At 47.4% G+C, this 18,477-nt stretch overlaps 2 protein-coding genes across 4 annotated transcripts in view; one reads left to right on the forward strand and one right to left on the reverse strand.

The window, feature by feature from the left end:
* The window catches only part of TRIM37 (tripartite motif containing 37), a 40,907-nt gene extending 37,719 nt beyond the window's left edge, over positions 1-3,188 (forward strand). The window contains exons 23-25 of one of the 3 annotated variants that reach the window (XR_002102999.1): positions 579-810; positions 1,858-1,942; positions 2,454-3,188. Coding sequence is in view for 2 of the 3 variants with exons in the window: in XM_019545709.1 (XP_019401254.1) it covers positions 579-731; positions 1,858-1,942; positions 2,454-2,457 (242 nt within the window). In the remaining variant the exon portion in view is untranslated. The remainder of the gene's footprint in view (positions 1-578; positions 811-1,857; positions 1,943-2,453) is intronic. The other 2 variants (XM_019545709.1, XM_019545711.1) reach the window with 2 other exon arrangements.
* A 1,855-nt stretch (positions 3,189-5,043) lies between these two features.
* The window catches only part of PPM1E (protein phosphatase, Mg2+/Mn2+ dependent 1E), a 92,833-nt gene continuing 79,399 nt past the window's right edge, over positions 5,044-18,477 (reverse strand). Inside the window, exons 3-7 of the mRNA XM_019545712.1 lie at positions 14,740-14,939; positions 12,684-12,872; positions 11,076-11,219; positions 10,664-10,757; positions 5,044-10,313 (exon numbers count right to left, since the gene is read on the reverse strand). Coding sequence (XP_019401257.1) covers positions 9,244-10,313; positions 10,664-10,757; positions 11,076-11,219; positions 12,684-12,872; positions 14,740-14,939 — 1,697 coding nt within the window. The 3' untranslated portion in view covers positions 5,044-9,243. The remainder of the gene's footprint in view (positions 10,314-10,663; positions 10,758-11,075; positions 11,220-12,683; positions 12,873-14,739; positions 14,940-18,477) is intronic.

The raw sequence follows: 18,477 nt of genomic DNA on the forward strand, positions 1-18,477 counted from the left end.
TGCCAGGTTTTAGGGCCTGGCCAACTTGGACAAAGCAGTTGGAACACCACCTGAAATCAGTGATTTCTCAGCACTCGTTTGAGCTGCAGTTGTGATAAAACCTTAAGGGTAAATGAGTGTGGGTACAAGGTGAGGTCACACGAAGTACCCCATTAGTTAGCTCTTGTGCTAGCCACTGGGGTATAGATGCACTGCAAGTCTGGATCGTTACCAGCAGTCTGGTGAAGCCCTGGGAAAGGTGGGCTGGTAGCTACCTGAAGACAGCAGTGAAGCTGGGAGGAAATGCAGGTGGTTGAGTTTGCACTTGGAACACAACAGACTCATATAGGGCTGCTCCTTTGAATCAGGCTTCTGAATAGCCAAACCAAGCTGGAAATGGTCCGCAGGTGGCTTCTGCTGCTCATCCTTTTGGGTAGATGCGCTGAGCTCCAGCTGTGCCCACTGCTCCTCTTCCTTGTTCTGTGGCCAAGTCCTGGCACTGGCTGTTGGTGCACCTTGGGAGTGGCAGGAAGCTGAGGAGCTTGGTGATGGGATTCTCACTGCAGCTGTTACTGAGCATTATCCTTTGCTCCATGCAGCTGGGCTGTGCCAGAAGCATGTCCTCCACCTTCTGCCGGGCATGAGCAGTGACAGCGACATTGAATGTGACACTGAAAATGAAGAGCCGGAGGATGCCGCATCGGCCTCAGATGGGTTTAACCATGCCTTTGCCGTCCAGTCCTCGAGTGAAGGTAGAACCCTCGGTAATAACACGCAGTCAGAGGGCAGATGTCCAAGGGCCAGCCCTAACCTGGCTTGTGTTTTATGTGGGTAAATGTCATCTCCCAGGCCAAGAGACTGGCAGTGCTGTGCAGGTGTTAGACCCCAAGGAGCATTTGCCAACGTTACTGGCTTGAGCTTGAGGTCTTGTTTAGTCTGCCTTTTATTACAAGACGGGGACAGAATTTTACCTCGTTCTGAGCTGAAATGACACTTGAGTCCTTTCACACTGCACTTCATCTAAGCAAGGGGGGACTTTGTTCATGGCAACCTAGCAGACATCATTCGTCTAACTTCAGCAAGGCAGAACCTCATGCCCAGCTTGGAAGGCCACAGAGCAGTTATGGTGTCATCCACCTCTGGGTGGTGAGCATGTCCTGAGAACAGGCCCCAGTGTCCCTGCAGAGCTGCAGCATTGAATGGCGAGTTTGGGAAGTGTTTGGGGGCTCTGTGGTGTCAGATTCGCACTCGCCGCTGCCCCCCTCCCCCGGCTTTCCAAAGCAGTGGCTTTCCAGGTTATCTCCTCCACAAACCTAGCTGGCTTTTGAGCAGAGCAGTGGACTTGGGTGCAGCTGTCTGCCTCATTTCCACTAGAGGAAATGGGCAATAAGTCATGAGAACTGAAATAAGATACCTGGTAATGAGGGTGCCTCCTAAATGACAGTAATCTGCTTAGGAGCGCTTCAGCTTGGTTTTAAAAGGAGTAAAAGTCTCTGCCAACTCTTGTTCTGTGAAAACATTAGAAACTTCTCATGGGGCTACTTGGAAGTTGTTCAGCTGATTGCTGAGTCTAAGGAGGCTGGGTAGTGGTCTGGCATCAGCGTCAAACCTGGGTCTGGATTCCTTACTTGGAACCAGCTCAGTGGCTGATTCTGAATTAGGCTGCAGAACTCCACAGCAAACATCGAATCCGGAGGTGACAGAGGAGTCCAAACACTGCCATTGGAGAGCAGCCCTGTGCAGAGCAAGGGTTTTATCTGCTGTTAAGAATGAAATCTCAGTCTCCTCAAAACTTGCAGATCATGGAACCAAATACTTCAGTTAAATTAGAGTAGTTTGGGGTGCCAGGCTAAAGGATCATCTGTAACTGTCTTTCAGTCCTAGAGCTGGGTTCCATGTTTCCTGAAGGTGATCAGACGGGTCCTGAAGATCTCGGTTTTGCCACTGGTGAGGACAGTACCAGGTAATTGAACGCTGCTCTGGTGGCAGGTCTGCTTGATCCCAGTCATCTTGAAAAATCAGGGCTGCTTAATATTCTCAGCTCTCTGGCTTGAGCTTCCTGTTCCTAGATCCCCAAATGAAACACAGGGCAGTGTGCATTCCCGTCAGACTGAGAGACTGTGGAAGGGGAGGATAGAGGGGAACATAGTGCACAGAATAATTAATACCCTGCCACTTGCAGCTACTTCTCAGAGCAGATTCGTTTGTGGGTGGAAGTTGGTGAGATCCTGGCCCATGTCCGTGATTTTTCTTTTTACATAGACTTTTAAGACCAGTTTGTCCCTCCCTCCTTCCCTACCCATGCCTGACTGGTCTTCAGTTATCAGAGGTTTCATATCTGTTCTTTCCGTGGGAGGGTCTAGATTTCAGTGCCTTAAATCCTTCACACCCTTCCTGCCTAGTCCATAAACCATAATTGCTCTAATACAGGCCCTGTTTAATGAAATAATTGTGTATGATTCTCTTTGGGCCAGGTAAAGGATTGGGTTGGTGACTGCAGAAGACTGTCTTGAAGAGCTGGGTTCACACTAACCTGCTGATGCCCCTGAGAAGAGGTACTCTTGCCACTGGAGCTTACTTATGCCATCAGGATTGTTCATGGTAGAATAAGCTGACTTCATTACATTCTGTAGTTCTTCCTCACCGCCTTGAAACCTCTGCATAGGTCCTCCTGCCCTGTGACAGCCTCTTATAGCAAAAAGACTGCGTTCCTCTTGGTTCAAACATATTCTCTGAACAAATGTTCGAAAGGTGCTGGAGCCCTGCGAGCATGCTTGTCTAGTGACTCTGAGGCGGGTGCAGTGGAGGAGATGTAGGAATAGCTGTACCAGTAGAAATGCAGGGGACCCTACAGATATGTTTTAACTTAATGTTAAAGAGGAGCAGCCTCTCCAACCATTAGTTACCCTCCTCTTCCGTCTCCACCTTGGACCAACTTAGAACATGTTGCCAAACCTTTTTTTTTTTTTTTGCCACGGTGCATTGCATTTGAGCTGCTAAACAGTTTGTGAAGCTACAACGAAAGCTGAATAACTGGCTGTTGAAAAAGCAAAGGTAACTGTAAATGTTCGTAGAGTGTTCCTGTCTCATCTTGCTGTATGTGCTGGAGTTTTTTGTATGTAAGACTGTTCCCCTGTGTAAGTGCTGTGTGATTCATAGTTTAGTTTGAAACTTTGCACTTTGTTAATAAAATGAACATTGAAATACAGCGTGAAATTGTTTGATGCCCATCTATACACAGGTACAATTGCAGGTGCTTACGCATTTAAAAAAGAAAAAGCAAGACTCTCTTTATCCTCTTGTGCTGCACGCCTGCGTCTGCAAATTATTCAGCTGAAGTTGGGATTGTTTTTCTTCTCTTTTTGGTTGCATCATTAATAGAATTGAACATTGGCAGCTGAGTGTAGGAGTTAACGGTCCATCTGGGCTTTTTTTTTTTTCAAAAATGCACTGTGTTGGCTGTTTGACGTGGAGTGTTTGAGGTGGAGCTGGGGCAGAACCTACCCAGTGAAAGCAGTTGCCTAACAGCCGTTCTCAGTCGCTCTGGCACTGGACCTCTGCCCTCCTGTTTCTTTTCAGCGTCTATCTTTCTCCACTATCGCAGAACTTTCTTTAAAGAATTAGCCATAGCATGTGCACTCTGATCCCTGTCATAAGCACGGGAACAATGATAATGGTGCGTTGGATGGAGGCAGAAGGGGTATGAACTGATGTTGTTCAGTATCCTTAGCTTTCCCATTCTGTTGAACTCAGGCCGGGGGTTTGTGGGGGTGTTTCTGAATTGAGGCTGGTTGAAACCACGTCCTCCTCAGCCAAGTTGGTTTTAAGTCATGTAAGGGTTAAGGGCATGGTAGGTTGGCTGTAGAGGACTCGACTCATTCCAGTGTTACAAGCCCCTGCCCTTGCCCATGTGTTTGTCAAAACTGGGTGACACTTTTACCTGGTAGATTTTCTGCGTGTTTTAGCACAGGTTCTCTTGCTCCCGGGACTCTGCAGCGACTGATCTGTTAGCGAACATCAAGGTGCTTTAGGGTTTGACATCCTGCCCTGCCTGATGGTTGAGTCGGGCCTTTGGAGCAGACATCCGACTAACAACAGGTTACTCACTTTTCTACAAAGAACTAAAATGATCCAGCCTCAGCTGGGAATCCAGCAGTTTCCTGTCCCCCACGATGCAGGAGTCTAAAGTCAGTGGCTTCCACTTTACTGTGGAACTGCTGAGTCTGTGGCTCAAAGCTTCTTGAAGTTTAATTTCAGAGACTGCGTCTTGGCTAAAGTGCTCAACTCCTGCCAAAAAAAAAAAAGTCTGTGTGGCCGTACCAAGGGCTGGCACTGGTTGTGACAGTAGCACTGAGTTGAGGCCCCCACTGTCCCTCCCAAAGAAAGCTGTGAGCTGGCCTGTTACTCTACACCTAGCCTGGTTCTAGCTTTGTCTTCCTTATCAACGTGCAGACCAGCCAGTGTTTCCTGTGCCATTCTGAATGGAGACGCATGTATTCACCGCACAAGGAAAACCTGTAATTAGTCCCTGTTGCTGTCCATGGAGGGGAGAGGTAAAGTCGGTTCACAGATCCCTTCACCCAGGGTCCCAAGAATAAATCTGTGGTGAAGACTGGCATCGAGCTGCTTTCTAAAATTCCCAAACTGTCTGCTTTCAAGGGAGTTTGAATACAGGTGCCTGTGGCTTGCATGTGGAAGGCAATTGAGTGGAGACCCTGTTTCCTGGCCATTTGGACTTGGGCAGGGCCTGAGAGGGAGGTGTTGCTTCCCTTCCTATGGAGTTGGCACTTCAAACACTTACACAAGGGGGAAATGGTGTAGCTATTGCACAAGCCAAACCCTGCAGTAAGAGCTGCAGCCGGAGTGTCACTTACACAGTCTATACCCAATTCTGCCTTTACTTAAGATGCAGGCAGGTCCGCATTTGTACTTGAATCACTGATCTCCTCTAGCTGCTTGAATTCCCTCAGCAGCGACCTTCAATAGTCTGCCACATAGGAGCTTAGCACAAGGAATGTGCTTGTTGTTCTGATTTTGTCTTGGAAGAAACAGACCACTGAGCAATGAGTTTTAAATGACTGTTTTATTAAGATACTGGTAAAATTTCAACATAATCCTTGTCTGTATAAACAACTTGAATTAATAAATAAAATCTGTATGACTAATACATGGTTATAACTGAACTTGCATGTGAGCTGCAGAACACGGTTGCAAATGGAAAGGTCCCAACACTATTAAATGGTTAGAGCTTAAACTGGTCGACTTGGGAAAGAATATAGCAGAAGTTTTGTGAACAAGAGGACACACATATCGACAGGAGGGCCCAGTGTGAGAGCTGACAACACACCTGGCGCTCCAGAACCGGATCTGCCTATGTACACAAGTTACTCTTGCGAGTAAAAGTGCTCAGGGTGAACTTCGCCCAGCTTGCCCTATTCTTGTTTTGACTGCGTCTAATTGGACAGTAGAGGAAGCTGTTAACAAAACGAGCAAAATGCAATTACAGTTATTGGACTAACATTGAACAGGTGGGATTTTTTTCCTCTAATGCTTCACCATAATGCTGGCAGCTACAATGCTAGCCTTGTTAACAATGACTAGTAAAGGACGGAGCATCCAAGTCAGAAGTTGCATTTACGCTGGACTATTATTGCACATGATACAAGGGAAGGAAGCTTTCTTCCTGTTGCAAAGAGTTATGAGCCAAAGAAAGATTGCCCTAAATCATAGGCATGACCAAAGCTGGAGTATCCCCTTGACTGGCTTTGTCTATGAGAATAGTGTCAAATGAAGAAGTTGTGCCAAATCAGCCACTAATTTAGATCAATCTTTCTCATTTCTACAGCAGAACGGTGCCAGGGGAGGGAGTGCTTAGTGGTAGAAGAGTGGACTTGGACTACGGTCCTGTCTGTAAGCACTGAATTTGTGCCTCATGCATATCTGCCCACAGGACAGCGCGCTTCTCACTGATACGCACAGTTCCCAAAACTGAGTGGAGTTTCTATGACAATGTACCACTATAAATGTGGTATAAGTTAAAATCTGCTTCCACATTGTCCTCAAGTGTTACACTGCAGCCTAAAACTAAATACTGAATGATTTTAACTTGCAAGGACAATTGATGGCACTTCTAGGTAAAGAAAAGATATTTACATGCGTTTCTACCCACCTTTAGTGCAAATCAAAGTGGGTTAAACAGCTCCCTGGTCTGGTGCTATACTGCTCTCTGCAACAGCAGACGTTCCTCAGAGTTGCACATTTAAAGAAAAAACGTATACACAGGAAACTTAGAGTGGGGATTGAATGAATCCCATTAAACTCACAGTGACTAGTTTACAGGCAAGTCTGGAACAGCTTCAGACAGACGGCCTGAAGTCCGTTTCTCAAAACCAACACAACTCCCTAAACACTTTTTCACTACCTCCCTCCTATTTTTGCAGGACACGTTTAACATGTAAACTGAAACTGATGCAGATTGTGTTAACTCGAAAAAGGGATACTTCAGCTCTTTATTGGAAAGGTTTGTTATACAAATTTCACCACCGCTAAGAGATGCACAATAAAAATACAAAACACAAGTCACAGACTGAATCTCAGAATTAACAATTAATAAATACAGTTATAGATACTTTTGTAATTTGTCTAATATGGGGGTTTTTTTTACATTTGTCACCAGTTAGACAATCAAAAATACAAGGTACAGAACGCTTAGATACCATTAGAGGGGTACTTATTGCTTACGTTAGCAAGCAGCAAATAAGGGCACAGGATTTTGAACTGAAGAGAACTACTTCCTATCACCAGTGGCATTAAGAGAAAACACTGCATTTCACAAAGCACTGCTTTTTTGTCTAGTGTGTAGAATCAAGAGCAGCATATATCAGACCAATAACCACTACTTTTAATATGTATTAGAGAATTTTAAAGGACTTACCTTACAAATGGTTCCTATCTACTCTATAAATATGTATTTAGTGAGGAAATGAACACTTGCTATTTATACAACATTTTGTACCTGACCACACTGGAACTACAATGGTGATTTTGTTTTCCTAGAGAGAAACGGTATGAGAAGCAGAACTATTGTTATGGATCCACACTTAAAGAGCTGCACCCTTACCAAGACAACTTACACTCAAGTCCAGTGCTATTCCTGCACGTTGGGAAGAAGGTCAATCATCTGTAACCTCTTGAATTCATATTTACTCAAAAAAAATGGCACTTGCATCACCTTTCAGTAGAAGTACAGTTATCAAACAGAAGAGAGATTCCACGTGCCATCTATCTTTCTGTGAAAACATGAACAATGAGAAGGCACCAGAGAGATGCCCCAAAATTGCATACTTCACGGTTTTGTGCTTCTCCGCTTTCCTTACTAAATCTGGTTTGAAACATAGAATACAGCTAAAGAGTGTTGATGACAACAGCTAAGGCTTCATAAAAGGACAAATGTAACAGCCAATCAATAGTCCCTTAATTATGGTTATGGTTAAAAAAAAAAGCCTCAAAATGATTAAAAAAAATGTAGAAACCATTTTTCAACTGTTAACTCACAGCTTTTTGCTGTTTCATCAAATCACTTTAAGGAGCGGCTCAAAGAATAAGTGGAAATTGGTAGAAGTCAAGTATTATGGTCTCCAATAATTTAGAGTCCTGTGACTTGAAAATTCAACTATTTTGCAAATTTGATATAAACCTTAAGTCTGATTTTAAAGTGTTACTGGTAGGAGGGTGTAAGGTATTGGATGTTGCTGAAATGCAGAATGACATCTTATTTCTGCCCAATTATTTTTTCCTGTTGACTGATACTGTAGCAAAGAATAGTGAAAAAAGGGATATTCCAATGTGCTGTCCAATACAGCTCACTGGAACAGTTTGATTTCAGTTAGAGTTTTAAAATTTTTTAAATTAATACTCCGCTTATTAGGATAAAGGACAGAAAAGAGCAACCCGCCTTCCCTGCCTTTCTACGTGAACTGAAGTTTGCTTGGAGCAGAGTTCTGGATTGTCAGTGCATTTTATGATCTCAGCGAAACAAAAAAATTGCCCTCATCCTTCTGCACCCACAGCCCTGCTACACACCAGGGGTTACTCCAGCAGTCTCCTGCCCACGAGCTGCGAGGGATACCATATTTCAGCAGCAGTGCCACAATACCGCCACCGTCTTGCCCTCCCTAAAACCGACCAGCTTATTTTGAATCAACACCTTGCCACCTACAATCTGGGGCCTAAAACAGAATCCGGATCAAAGTGCTTATTGTCCCTAACAAGTGGTTCTGTGGTTTGATTGATTTATGCCAGCACTGTTCACGTGAACGTCATCTCCGCAGCCTCGGTTTCTTTTAAACACCTGAGATGAACTGATAGCCAAGAGAGGTTGGCTCAAAGCATTAACTGCAATCGTGTTGGATTAAAACCGGTTGACAACATAGTCTCCTAAACTGACAAAATAATAAAAATGCCACTAAAAGCACCAGGAGGTTGTGAAATCCCCAATACTGGACCTCAAGCCAGAGAAATCTTTTTTTGTTTGTTTTTTTTAAACTACAAAAACAGTTTTTCATAGTCCACATTTTATGTTACATGAAAAAATAGCTAAATTAGGAGTATGTACCTCGGTCTGAGTCTGAGAACAGAGAGGAGATCTCACAGCAGGAGCTTAGTTCTCCATTCCTCAATTACCTGTTAAAACCCTGTATGGCTTTTAGTCTTTTACCTGCAAAATGGATGGGTTTTTTTCTATAGATTTCTCTTAACATTAGTCTGAGATAAAATGAAAGCAAAATAAGAAAAAACCCCCCACAACCTGGACTTCTATGGAAACCCCCCTCCCCCCAGTTACAAAATTTGGCAGTTCTAAAAGAGGATCTTTCTGAAAATATTGCTCCACAGACAAATCTCAGGCAGGTTCAATGTTATATCCCTTTGCATTGTTTGTAAGTCTGTTTCCTAACTGTGTCTGTTCAGATAAGCCAACTAACCAGCCTCCAGTAGTGAATGCGAGTATAGATACCTACATGGGCATGTGTCTGGGCAGCTGTGACTGCTTAGAGTGGCACCACCAGCAATTCTTATTGAGACGGAAACACTATTTCTTTTAATTCCTAGGTCTATGTACATATAAGCTGAGCTTTTGCAGGTTCTGTAATACACACAGCTCTGAAATGCCCACCTTTTGATTTCTGATGATGCTTTTTTTTCTTTTTTTTTAATTCTGGGACTGTCTAATCTAGATATCTGAAGGCGGGGTAACAAGGAGGATCGTTATATTTTACAGTGCAAGTGAAGGTATGAATGTGGTATACAGTTACTCTGTCTTAGCATGAACAGCATACTTTCACTGTAACTTCTATGACTATTCACCCTCCACCACAGAGAGCTTCTTACCAACATCCTAATGTTACTACCACTTCGGACAGGCAAGGACGGACCCAATCCTTCTGTATGGGAAGGCTCACGAGCAAAGGGAGATGCACGAAACTTTGGTCTGAGCCTGGTTTCTCGTCGTCGCTTGGCATTATAGACGTGGAAGCGAAAGAGAGCAGAACCTCGTCTGCCCAAGGCGTTGGGCTGCTCCTCTTCCATGCCGGAGACGATGGGAGAGAAGCTCTCGGTGCTGTAACCGAGCTGCCCTGCGGAGCCCAAGCTCGGAGATGCGGTGCACCTCCTGGGATCGCTCTGTCCATGCGCTGACAAAGCAGCGCTCTCTGGCGCTTCGGTCTTCACCGTTGAACCATTACCCAAATTCACGCTCTTTGGTATGCCGGGACTGAACACTTGAACTGGTGGCAAACATTTGGCACTCTGAGGTTTGCTTGCTTCCACGGTTGTCAGGTCTAAGTAGCCTTGATCAAACAGGTTAATTTTGGACCCTATGCTCAAGCTAGTTCTATCAGTGAAGGAATCCACTCGTCCATCATACCCTAGATCTGCGGGTGCTGAGCACTGGTGCTGAGGCCAAGGCCGTTTGCAATCTCCGTGGTTTTCCTTGTCTTCTCCGCTGTCTTCTTGCCCTCCTTGAAATGAATTCTCTGTCCAGTCTGATTCCTCACTAGCATTTACTGCTGCATTCATGTCCCTGAGAAATACTACAATGACAGTGATGTTGTCACTGGAGCCAGCATCTCGAGCTGATGCCACTAATTTGTGTGCCACCATGCTGCTATCCCCATTATTCTCCTTGAGGTGATCGGCTACCACCTTCACTGCCTCATCAGGATTCACTGTATCATAGAAGCCATCACAGGCTAAAATGAGGTAGTCTTCAGACCCATCCAGGACAGTGGAAGCAGAGTCTGCGTCCCCACAGATATATGGCTTGTGCTCTGCATCTCCTGCAAAATGAAGAACAGGGCTAGATGAGGCTCTGGCTTTGACTGATGTGCTGAGTAATTGCTAGTAGCCTGGATTCCATGCAAGGATATGGAACCAGAGGGTTGGAAGAGACCTCGAGGGTCATCCGGTCCAAGCCCCTGCACAAATGCAGGGAAGCTGCTCCCCAGCTCCTTTCCTCCTCTCTCTTAGGAGCTGCTTGGAACAACTAGAGGCAAACCTCTGCTGCATGGAGAAGTGGAAGTCCTTGTTCCCAGCTGGATCAAAGAGCCACAAGGGTTCGTTAAAAAAAGAAATAGCAGGGGAGGAAACAGAACTCAAGCAGCAAAAGGAATGAAACACCATGTCTCACCAATAGCTCTGGAGACTGACAGACTCCCATTGACTCTCCAGGCTCCGAACCACACCACGCAGCCTCCCAGAGCCTCGATGCGCTTCTTCTCATCCTAAACCGCAAGGCAACAGAAGAGCTGACCTTCGCTGCCATAGCTAGACTGCCCCTTTGGACATGCTCTGGCTGCGCGTGGATTTCTGCAGGAGGTTGTGCTGCCCTCCCAGTTAATTTGACATGGGGCTTTTCTACATCAGGAATCTTATCCAAAGCAACAGGACTAGGTGCCTGTTCAGCTGCGAGACAGACAAGGCAGCAAACAACAGCCAAGGCTACTTTATGGACAGGAACAGGCGATTTTATGGAACAATAATAATTTTTTTCTAAACTAGACAGTTGGTAGGGGCAAAGCTGGCTGTCAGCAATTCAGTACCTCTCGATCTGGTTTATGAGGCTTCATCAGTTCCACAGCTTGGCCCCTCCTCACGAGCATCACCTGGGAGTCGCCCAGCCATGCCACGTGCAGCATGTTTCCCCGGATGAAGGTCACCACGCCTGTGGTCCCACACCGCAGGCTCTGGAAAAAACATTCCAGCAACTGAAAGCTGCCCCAAGACACTTTGCTGCCTTTCCAGGATGGGACATGTGGACAGGCAGCCGTTCTGATGGACCAAAGGGGCTGAACACTTTCCCACAGCTAACGTGACCAAATGCAGGTAACAGGGCAGAGTTCTGCCCCAGTGTTTGTGGAGGCTACAGTTCTCATCCAGGCCTTGGCCACCAGTCCAATGTGGGGCCCCATGGGTCTCCCCGAGCCCCAGTTTCCATCCATAAATGAGGGAGATTCACTCAAAGCACCTTGGGGCCTGCTTGAAAGCAAAGAACCACCAAGCAGTGGTAATACTGACTCCTTGCTCACTCCCTCACCTCTGCCTGAGGACCCAGAAATGCACCTGGCCACTCAGCCTCTCTTCCTGAGTTCCGTTTCCAAGGGGAAAACAATTACAGAACAGATGTAATTAGCACAATTGTCTGTTGGCAAATACAAGGTACATGGAGTTGGAAGCAGCTTAAAAGACCTTGCGATGCTCAGTTCTGGATTTCTGACCTTGCTCTCAAGTTCAGACATTCGGAAAGGACCTCAGCAGTCCTCAGGTCCTGCCTACAAATGAACATCACCCCGTGGTCAGTGGGAGGCGGCGGGGGAAGGGGCAAGGACAGCAGCAGCAGCATATCTAAGGGAATGTCTGCCCCGCAGTGACTGTGGCTCCTGTAGACACACAAGCTGGCTCTAAAGCGTTCGCCTGGATACCGACAGCTGTGTAGCCATGGCAGCGCGGAGCTCCACGTGGGCTGCAAAATGCACCCGAGAATCCTCTGACAGCTGGTCCACACAGAGCCCTGTGGTGCTGCAGTCACACTGCCGGGACAGCCCGGGCCGGTGAGCTCCGCACTCCGAGTCCTGGAAACACAAACCTACGCTGGGAGCTGAAAACGCATCCATTTGCCCTGCGGTCCCTGCTCCATAACAGCCCTGTGCATCTCTGGATGATTAGTCCAGCTAGGACTCCTCCCGCAGGCCCAGCCCTATGCACCGGCATGGAACCAGCCCTACACCAGCTGCAGCTCCTTCCGCTGGAGACTGAAAGGGGCCTGGAGCTTAGCTCCATCCCCAGAAGCATTTCTGTCCATGTCAGATGGTGGCTGGCAGGCCAGTAACATCCATACAGGCAGCCCAGAGGAGGAAGGCTCCAGGCCCCTCAAACAGCATGTGGCAGAAGATGATTTGCACCGGTTAAGCTGCTCCCAGCTTCAAGAAGGCAGAAGTGCACGTTCACGATGCACTGGGGCAGGAACGTCATTACCTGCCCGGCCCGAGGGGGCTGCTGAGGGGTCTTGAACTAGAGCATCAGGTTGGAGGGCAGGGTGGGGTCCCTACTCTCCAGACTCACTTTACAATGCACAGGTGGGCGCGGGGGCTCCCATGGGACTGATTGTGAGCCTGCAGCTTCCTGCTGGGTGGAACAGCCACACAACTCACCTCTCGCGCTGCCTTTTGCACAAAGCGCTCGTCTGTCACCCTGAATGCCTTGCACAGTGCCTCTGCGGGGTCATGCTGAAACATCTCCTGGTGCACCAAGTTCACATGGAGGTGGATGGAGGCATAGATGGCAGCGTCCACTCCCCCGTGACCATCGAACACTGCAAAATAAGCTTGCTCCTCTTGATCCTGTGATTGAAAACACATGAGCAAACTAGACAGACAGACAATGCTGCTGGTTAACTGAATTACACCATTAAAACCATTTAATTTGAGGTTTCTGGCGTCCCCTCAGTGGTTGTTAGGACTGTCATGTGGTTACAGAGGTAGACTCTCCACAGGAGAGAGTGACTGGATAGATTATCTTTGTTTATGCCAACAGGGGGATTGTGCATATACAGTCCTATTCTAAGCCTGATGAACTGCGCTTCCATGCCAGGAGCAGGTGCTCAGCCTCCTGGTTTGTTATACCTTTCAGGTGTGCAGACTCAAAACCTCTCCTAAATAAAAAGCAGGAAGTGGCTTTGGTGATACAAACAGCAGCCAGGAGGAGACGACTACCAGACAGCAAGATTTGAACCCGGGTTTTCAGAGGTAAAATGCCAGTGTATTACAACATGAAGCTGACTGGCCCTGGGTTTTTTAATCCAGTCCCCATCCACTCAGGCTGCTATATGTATTGCCAGGGAATTAAACATGACCATATTCTCAAACCAAAAGGAGCAGAATCGCTCCTCTCCAACCCAGTCTTTTTGGTTTCCCCCAGTCTGCTCAAGCAGAAGAAACAATGCCTCGCTACCCAGAGGCATCAGCTCCAGCACCTATTCAGACAGACAAAACACCAACCCGCTGTCAAGTGCCAATTCAACCTTGACAGCCATCTAAACGACTAGGATATTTATCCATTGTAATTTTTAAGTGATGGGCTCCAGCACAAGTTTGAGTGAAGGAAGGTAACAATTGACAGGCAAAGGAAACAAACCTGTCTCTGTTTGCATTAACATAATGCAGCTTCAAAGCAAGAACTCAGGTGGGGCCCAAGAAAACCGTTATTAAGTTGACAAGGTGCAATGCAGAACCAGTTCCCGCATCAGCCTGATGCAGGTGGCATCACCCTTGCTACTTTCTCTTCCTTGCCATTTCCCAGCATCCCGATCTTCACAGCTGAAGAACTAGCACGGAGCTGGGGCTGGTTAAGTCATGGGAACAGGTGGAGGAAAGTAACTCTGGGCCCAGCTCCACCCAGACATTGGTGCTGCTGGACTCTCATGGGGGCCTCACTCTGTTCTCCCAGGACTGTTTCTACCTTCCCCTTCTCAGGTATTTAGGTGATGGATGTTGCTCCACAGTAGCCTGGCAAAGCACGCCCACCCCGGATGACAACTGGCCAGCAGGAATGAGCTCCGAGTCCACCAGCACTTCCTTCTCCGCTGGTGTCCAGGTGCCCTTTGACTGACAGAGGGTCTTGCCTTGGCTTACTCTTGAGTAACGCAATGGCCTCCCATGTGGGAACGCTGAGTTCCACGTGGTGTCTCAAGCCGTTAAATGCAAGGGACTGCTGCAGAGCCACACTCCTATTGGCATCCAAGCAGGTGAATGGACACCACGCTCTCATGCAGGCTTTTCTCTTGCCAGCAGAGTGCAACCTTCTAAAATAAATGAAAGCTAACAGGCTTCTAAACCACAGGACAAATATTAGCACAAGGCATGGGATCAAAACTGCGCAGCGAAGTGCGGACACCACCAAAATGGAGGCAGCAACTGGCTCAGCAGGTCCAACAGAGACAAAGCCATTAAATGTTAGCTAGATGAAGTCTCACTTTAAGTGTCTGTCTTGCTATGCACCATGTAGGCAGTTGTGTTTAGAATTGTACCTACTAATGTTTGCAGCAAATTCTCTCAGCTACCCTAAAAACACAGTTGTGTCTGTAGCCTCCTTCTCAGATCCATCACAGATTGGCTTTAGTTTTCGTGGGTAAGCCCTTCCTCTGCTTTTCCTAAGGACAAAGCCCACATTCCGGAAGTGTACGTCACCTTTCGCATCGGCCCCCTTTACCTCGAGGTTGAAGAGCATGTTGAAGTCCGGAATGCAGACGTGCTTGTCTTCCATCTTCCTGCGCATGTTTTTGATGGCATGGATGGATGTCTCATAGTACCGGTGGGGTTTCATTTGAAGTGGAAAGTCTTTCACCCAGTTGCTGCAGATCTCATGGAGTTTGTTGAAAACCAGGCGGGCTAGCTTCACTGTCTCGATCTCTGAGGAAGGCAAAAAACAAACAGCACTAAAAAGTGAGAATTTTTACCTTATAGAGACAAACTGAATACCTATAGAGACAAACTGAAAGAAGGCTTGGCAGGCACCTGACATGGGCATCCAGCTAGGAAAACCTGGATTCTGAAGGGGGAGTCAAGGGAGCCAGGCACTGCCAGCATTCCTCCCTGAATGTCTCCCTTGTTTTATCGTAACTGCTGTCCTTTTCCAGGGCTTATTTTCTGCAGCAGGAAGAATGAGAAGGTTGTATGCACACCTGCTGTAACCCTTTTACAATTTTAGATTAGGGGAAGCAACCATACCACAGCATGGGGGCTCCTCCGGTGATGGACTGAGACACTATGTGATAGAAAGATGGTGTAACGCTTAAAAGCCAAATGGGCTGGAGAAACATTCAGCACACTCTTGAAAGGGATGCTAAACTGTTGCTTTGTTTGAAATTGGATGTTGCGGCTCTGAGTGGGAAAGCAGGCAGCAAATGTGGGAGGATGGAGCACATCCAGGTTTCTTCCTGCTTCCCCAAAGCCTGTATCCCCAACCTCCAGTTTCAACAGAAGCCTCAGCAACTCCGCCAGCCCTGCAGAAGCCCCCTGTCCAAGGGAAGGAGGGAGGGAAGGGGAACTACTAGCATTCATTCAATATTTCATTTCTCAGCAATATGGTGGAGCATCTGTAAGCAGCTCCTAGAAGTGCTGGCACAATTAGTCACTAATAGGGTTGGGAAATGTGTGTACTGGAGTGGTCAGCAAGCCAAGGCCTCTGGGATCTGTTTCGAACTCTACTGATTATTTATCCCCTAAATGGGGAAACGGAGACTCAAGACTTTTAAAGCTTAGCCTCCAACAAGAGTTCTGAGATCTTTCAGACAGGTGTTGTACACTGATATTGTTATAGCTACAGACTGGGATAAAGGGACGCAGCTGATTCAGAGAGCCAGGACGCCTCCTGTACTCCAGTCCCTAGGTATGAGAGCTGGTCATACCATGTTCACCAGATACTTGCTGCTCCCTCTCTTTCTTTGTATGGTGTCAGATATCAGTTTCCAACCCTATGAGGCACTGCCTGGTATTATCACTCAATGTGCAGATTCCATCTACCCCGTCTTGGCATTTATAGATACTGCAGCTTTCAGGTAAGTGCTGGCTGTTTGTTGGATGCCACATTCACACAGAGGGCTGGCCAAGAGGTTCATCTGGTGACATGTTTTGAAGTGTCTGTATCCAGATCTCAGTCTGGTCAGCTTGACCCACACCTCTCTGTCAAGGTCATGCCCAATGGGGGACTTGTTTGGTGTTGATATAAAACACTATAGGAATAGGTCTGATTTTTCTCAGTGCTTGGCCCACTCTGTTGCTGCTCAAAGGTTTGGTTCAGCATCGTGAATCTCTTCAAGGAACTTCGTGTGCAAACAGTTTACGACTTAAAAGCCTCTTGAGCCTCCATTTGTTCAGGTCTTCAGTTAACAGTTGATGGAGCAGGTGATTTTTGTCATCTCTTGCCTCTATTGCTAGTAATCATGTTGGGGTCTGTCTTTTATATCACTTGGTCTAATGCCTGACAGCACAGGGAGTACGTGTGTGTGTGTATGTGTGTGAGTTGTGCAGCCTGTTATGAGTCTCAGCACACGGTTAGGTAGTGTCAAGCTTTGTAGTGTATCAACTTCTGGACCATGCAGGGGCACAATATTCTGCTGAGGTGTATGCCATTGCAAGTGTGGTGTTCTGAGCACTTTGAAGTTGGCACCCCATGTCATGTTGGCTAAATATCCTAAGGCAGAGACATTACCGCTGGCCTTCTGCATGTGATGTTTATAGGTGAAGGAATGGTCTAATGTGACTCCTAGGTAGGTTTGGGTATGCTCATGGGGAAGGATGTGGTTGCCTACTCTGATATTTAATGTGCTCGCGACTTGACAACTGTCCAGGTGGAAGAGCAATGACACTGAGGCTCAACTTTTGAGCACTACTTGCAGAGATGGTCAGCGATGAGTCCCAGGTCAGTGCTCTGTGTCTTTTCCAGTTCCATCATGTCTATTCCTTGGGCTGCTATGGTGACATCAGTGTACATGCATCGTAGATGTTGTATGCAGGAAGTCTGAGGTGTATACAGTTAAAACTATTGGTACTTATGCTGACCCTTGGGGGACTCCACTCTTCAGAGTTTGTACTCTGCTCTTTTCTCCTTGGCTGGTAGTGAGTGTGAATGATCTGCTGGAGATCACATTCATAATGAAAGCCATAACTTGCGGTCAGGTGCCATAGAGTGGCACTGGTATTTGAGTCCCTGCTGCCAATGGGAGGAGATAGAGCTGCTTAACCTACCAGCCCTTGGAAGCAGATGGTAGAAGTACCGGTACAATCAGGTTACCAGTGCAACAGCACAGTGGTACCCCCAGCTGATCCCCAGCACGTTCAGCACTTGCCCTGCTGGACAGCGCAAGACATGGGCAAAAGCACTGTCCAAATCCTACCCCCAGGCAGGGCACTCCAGCCACAAGGCTCCTTTTCTCCTCTTCCTAATGGGCATGTTTAACAGAGAAAGGTTGGGTTTTTTCAGTGTTACTGGTTTGTTACAACCTGGAAAGCCACTCAGCAAGCAGAATGGACAAAAGCCATTAGCTGTGCTGAGATACTAAATACCCTTCCCTGCAGGAAGTATGCAGAATGTCAGCATCATCAATAATTGCTGCTTGAGATCAAAACAGGAGAAAGGCCCACAGCAGCCAGTCCACCCCCTCACGGCTGTAAATTACTCATCAATCGTTAATGTCGCGGGGCTGAGCAGGAGCTGAGTCAGCGCTCATCGTGGTTGTGCCGTGCAGCAGTCCATCTCCCTCCTGCTCTAAGATGCTTCTGCGATGGAGCTGCTGATGAATTGTGCCAGCACAGGTGGGAGACCTGGCCAGACAGGTTTGTTCCTGAGACTGGTTGTCTGATTTCTCATTGCAAAGTAGGAGGGAATGGAAACTGTGAGTGTGTGGCCATTTTCACACTCCCCAGCCCTGTATTAGCTGTAGGTAACTGGCTAGACAAGGGATGCTCAACACCCCCAGGCCACAGGTCAGATGTAGCCTGCAGAGTTGTGTCATCCAGCCTGCGGAGCTTCCCACAGGTCCAGAAATTTGGTGGTGGGGGAGCAGTGGCAACATTCAGTGCCACCCCTCTGCTGCCAAGTTTCCAGACCAGTGGGGAGCCCTGCAGGGGGACAACATGGTCCTGCTCACTAGGCCTGGCACACGGGGCTGGACTGGGGCACAAGGCCCCATGTAGGGGCGGGGGGTGAGCCAGATCCAGGTAGTGTGCACTGACCCTGCACAGGATCCAGCCCATAGGCTGGCCCCACGCCACTCCTCCAGGTTAAGCACCACTGAGCTGGACTCGCTGCACTTCTACTGGGTTGAGATGGTGCGTGAATGCCCGGCAGCCCTACACCACCACGCACAAGAGGAAAGTCCAGTTTATGAAGCAATATTGACTTTGCACTTCCTCCATGCTCATCACCCAAGGATCTTGGGGGCCTTCC

This window comes from Crocodylus porosus, unplaced genomic scaffold (genome assembly GCF_001723895.1).
Source record: "Crocodylus porosus isolate Cpor-Errol unplaced genomic scaffold, CroPor_comp1, whole genome shotgun sequence".
Taxonomy (NCBI): domain Eukaryota; kingdom Metazoa; phylum Chordata; order Crocodylia; family Crocodylidae; genus Crocodylus; species Crocodylus porosus.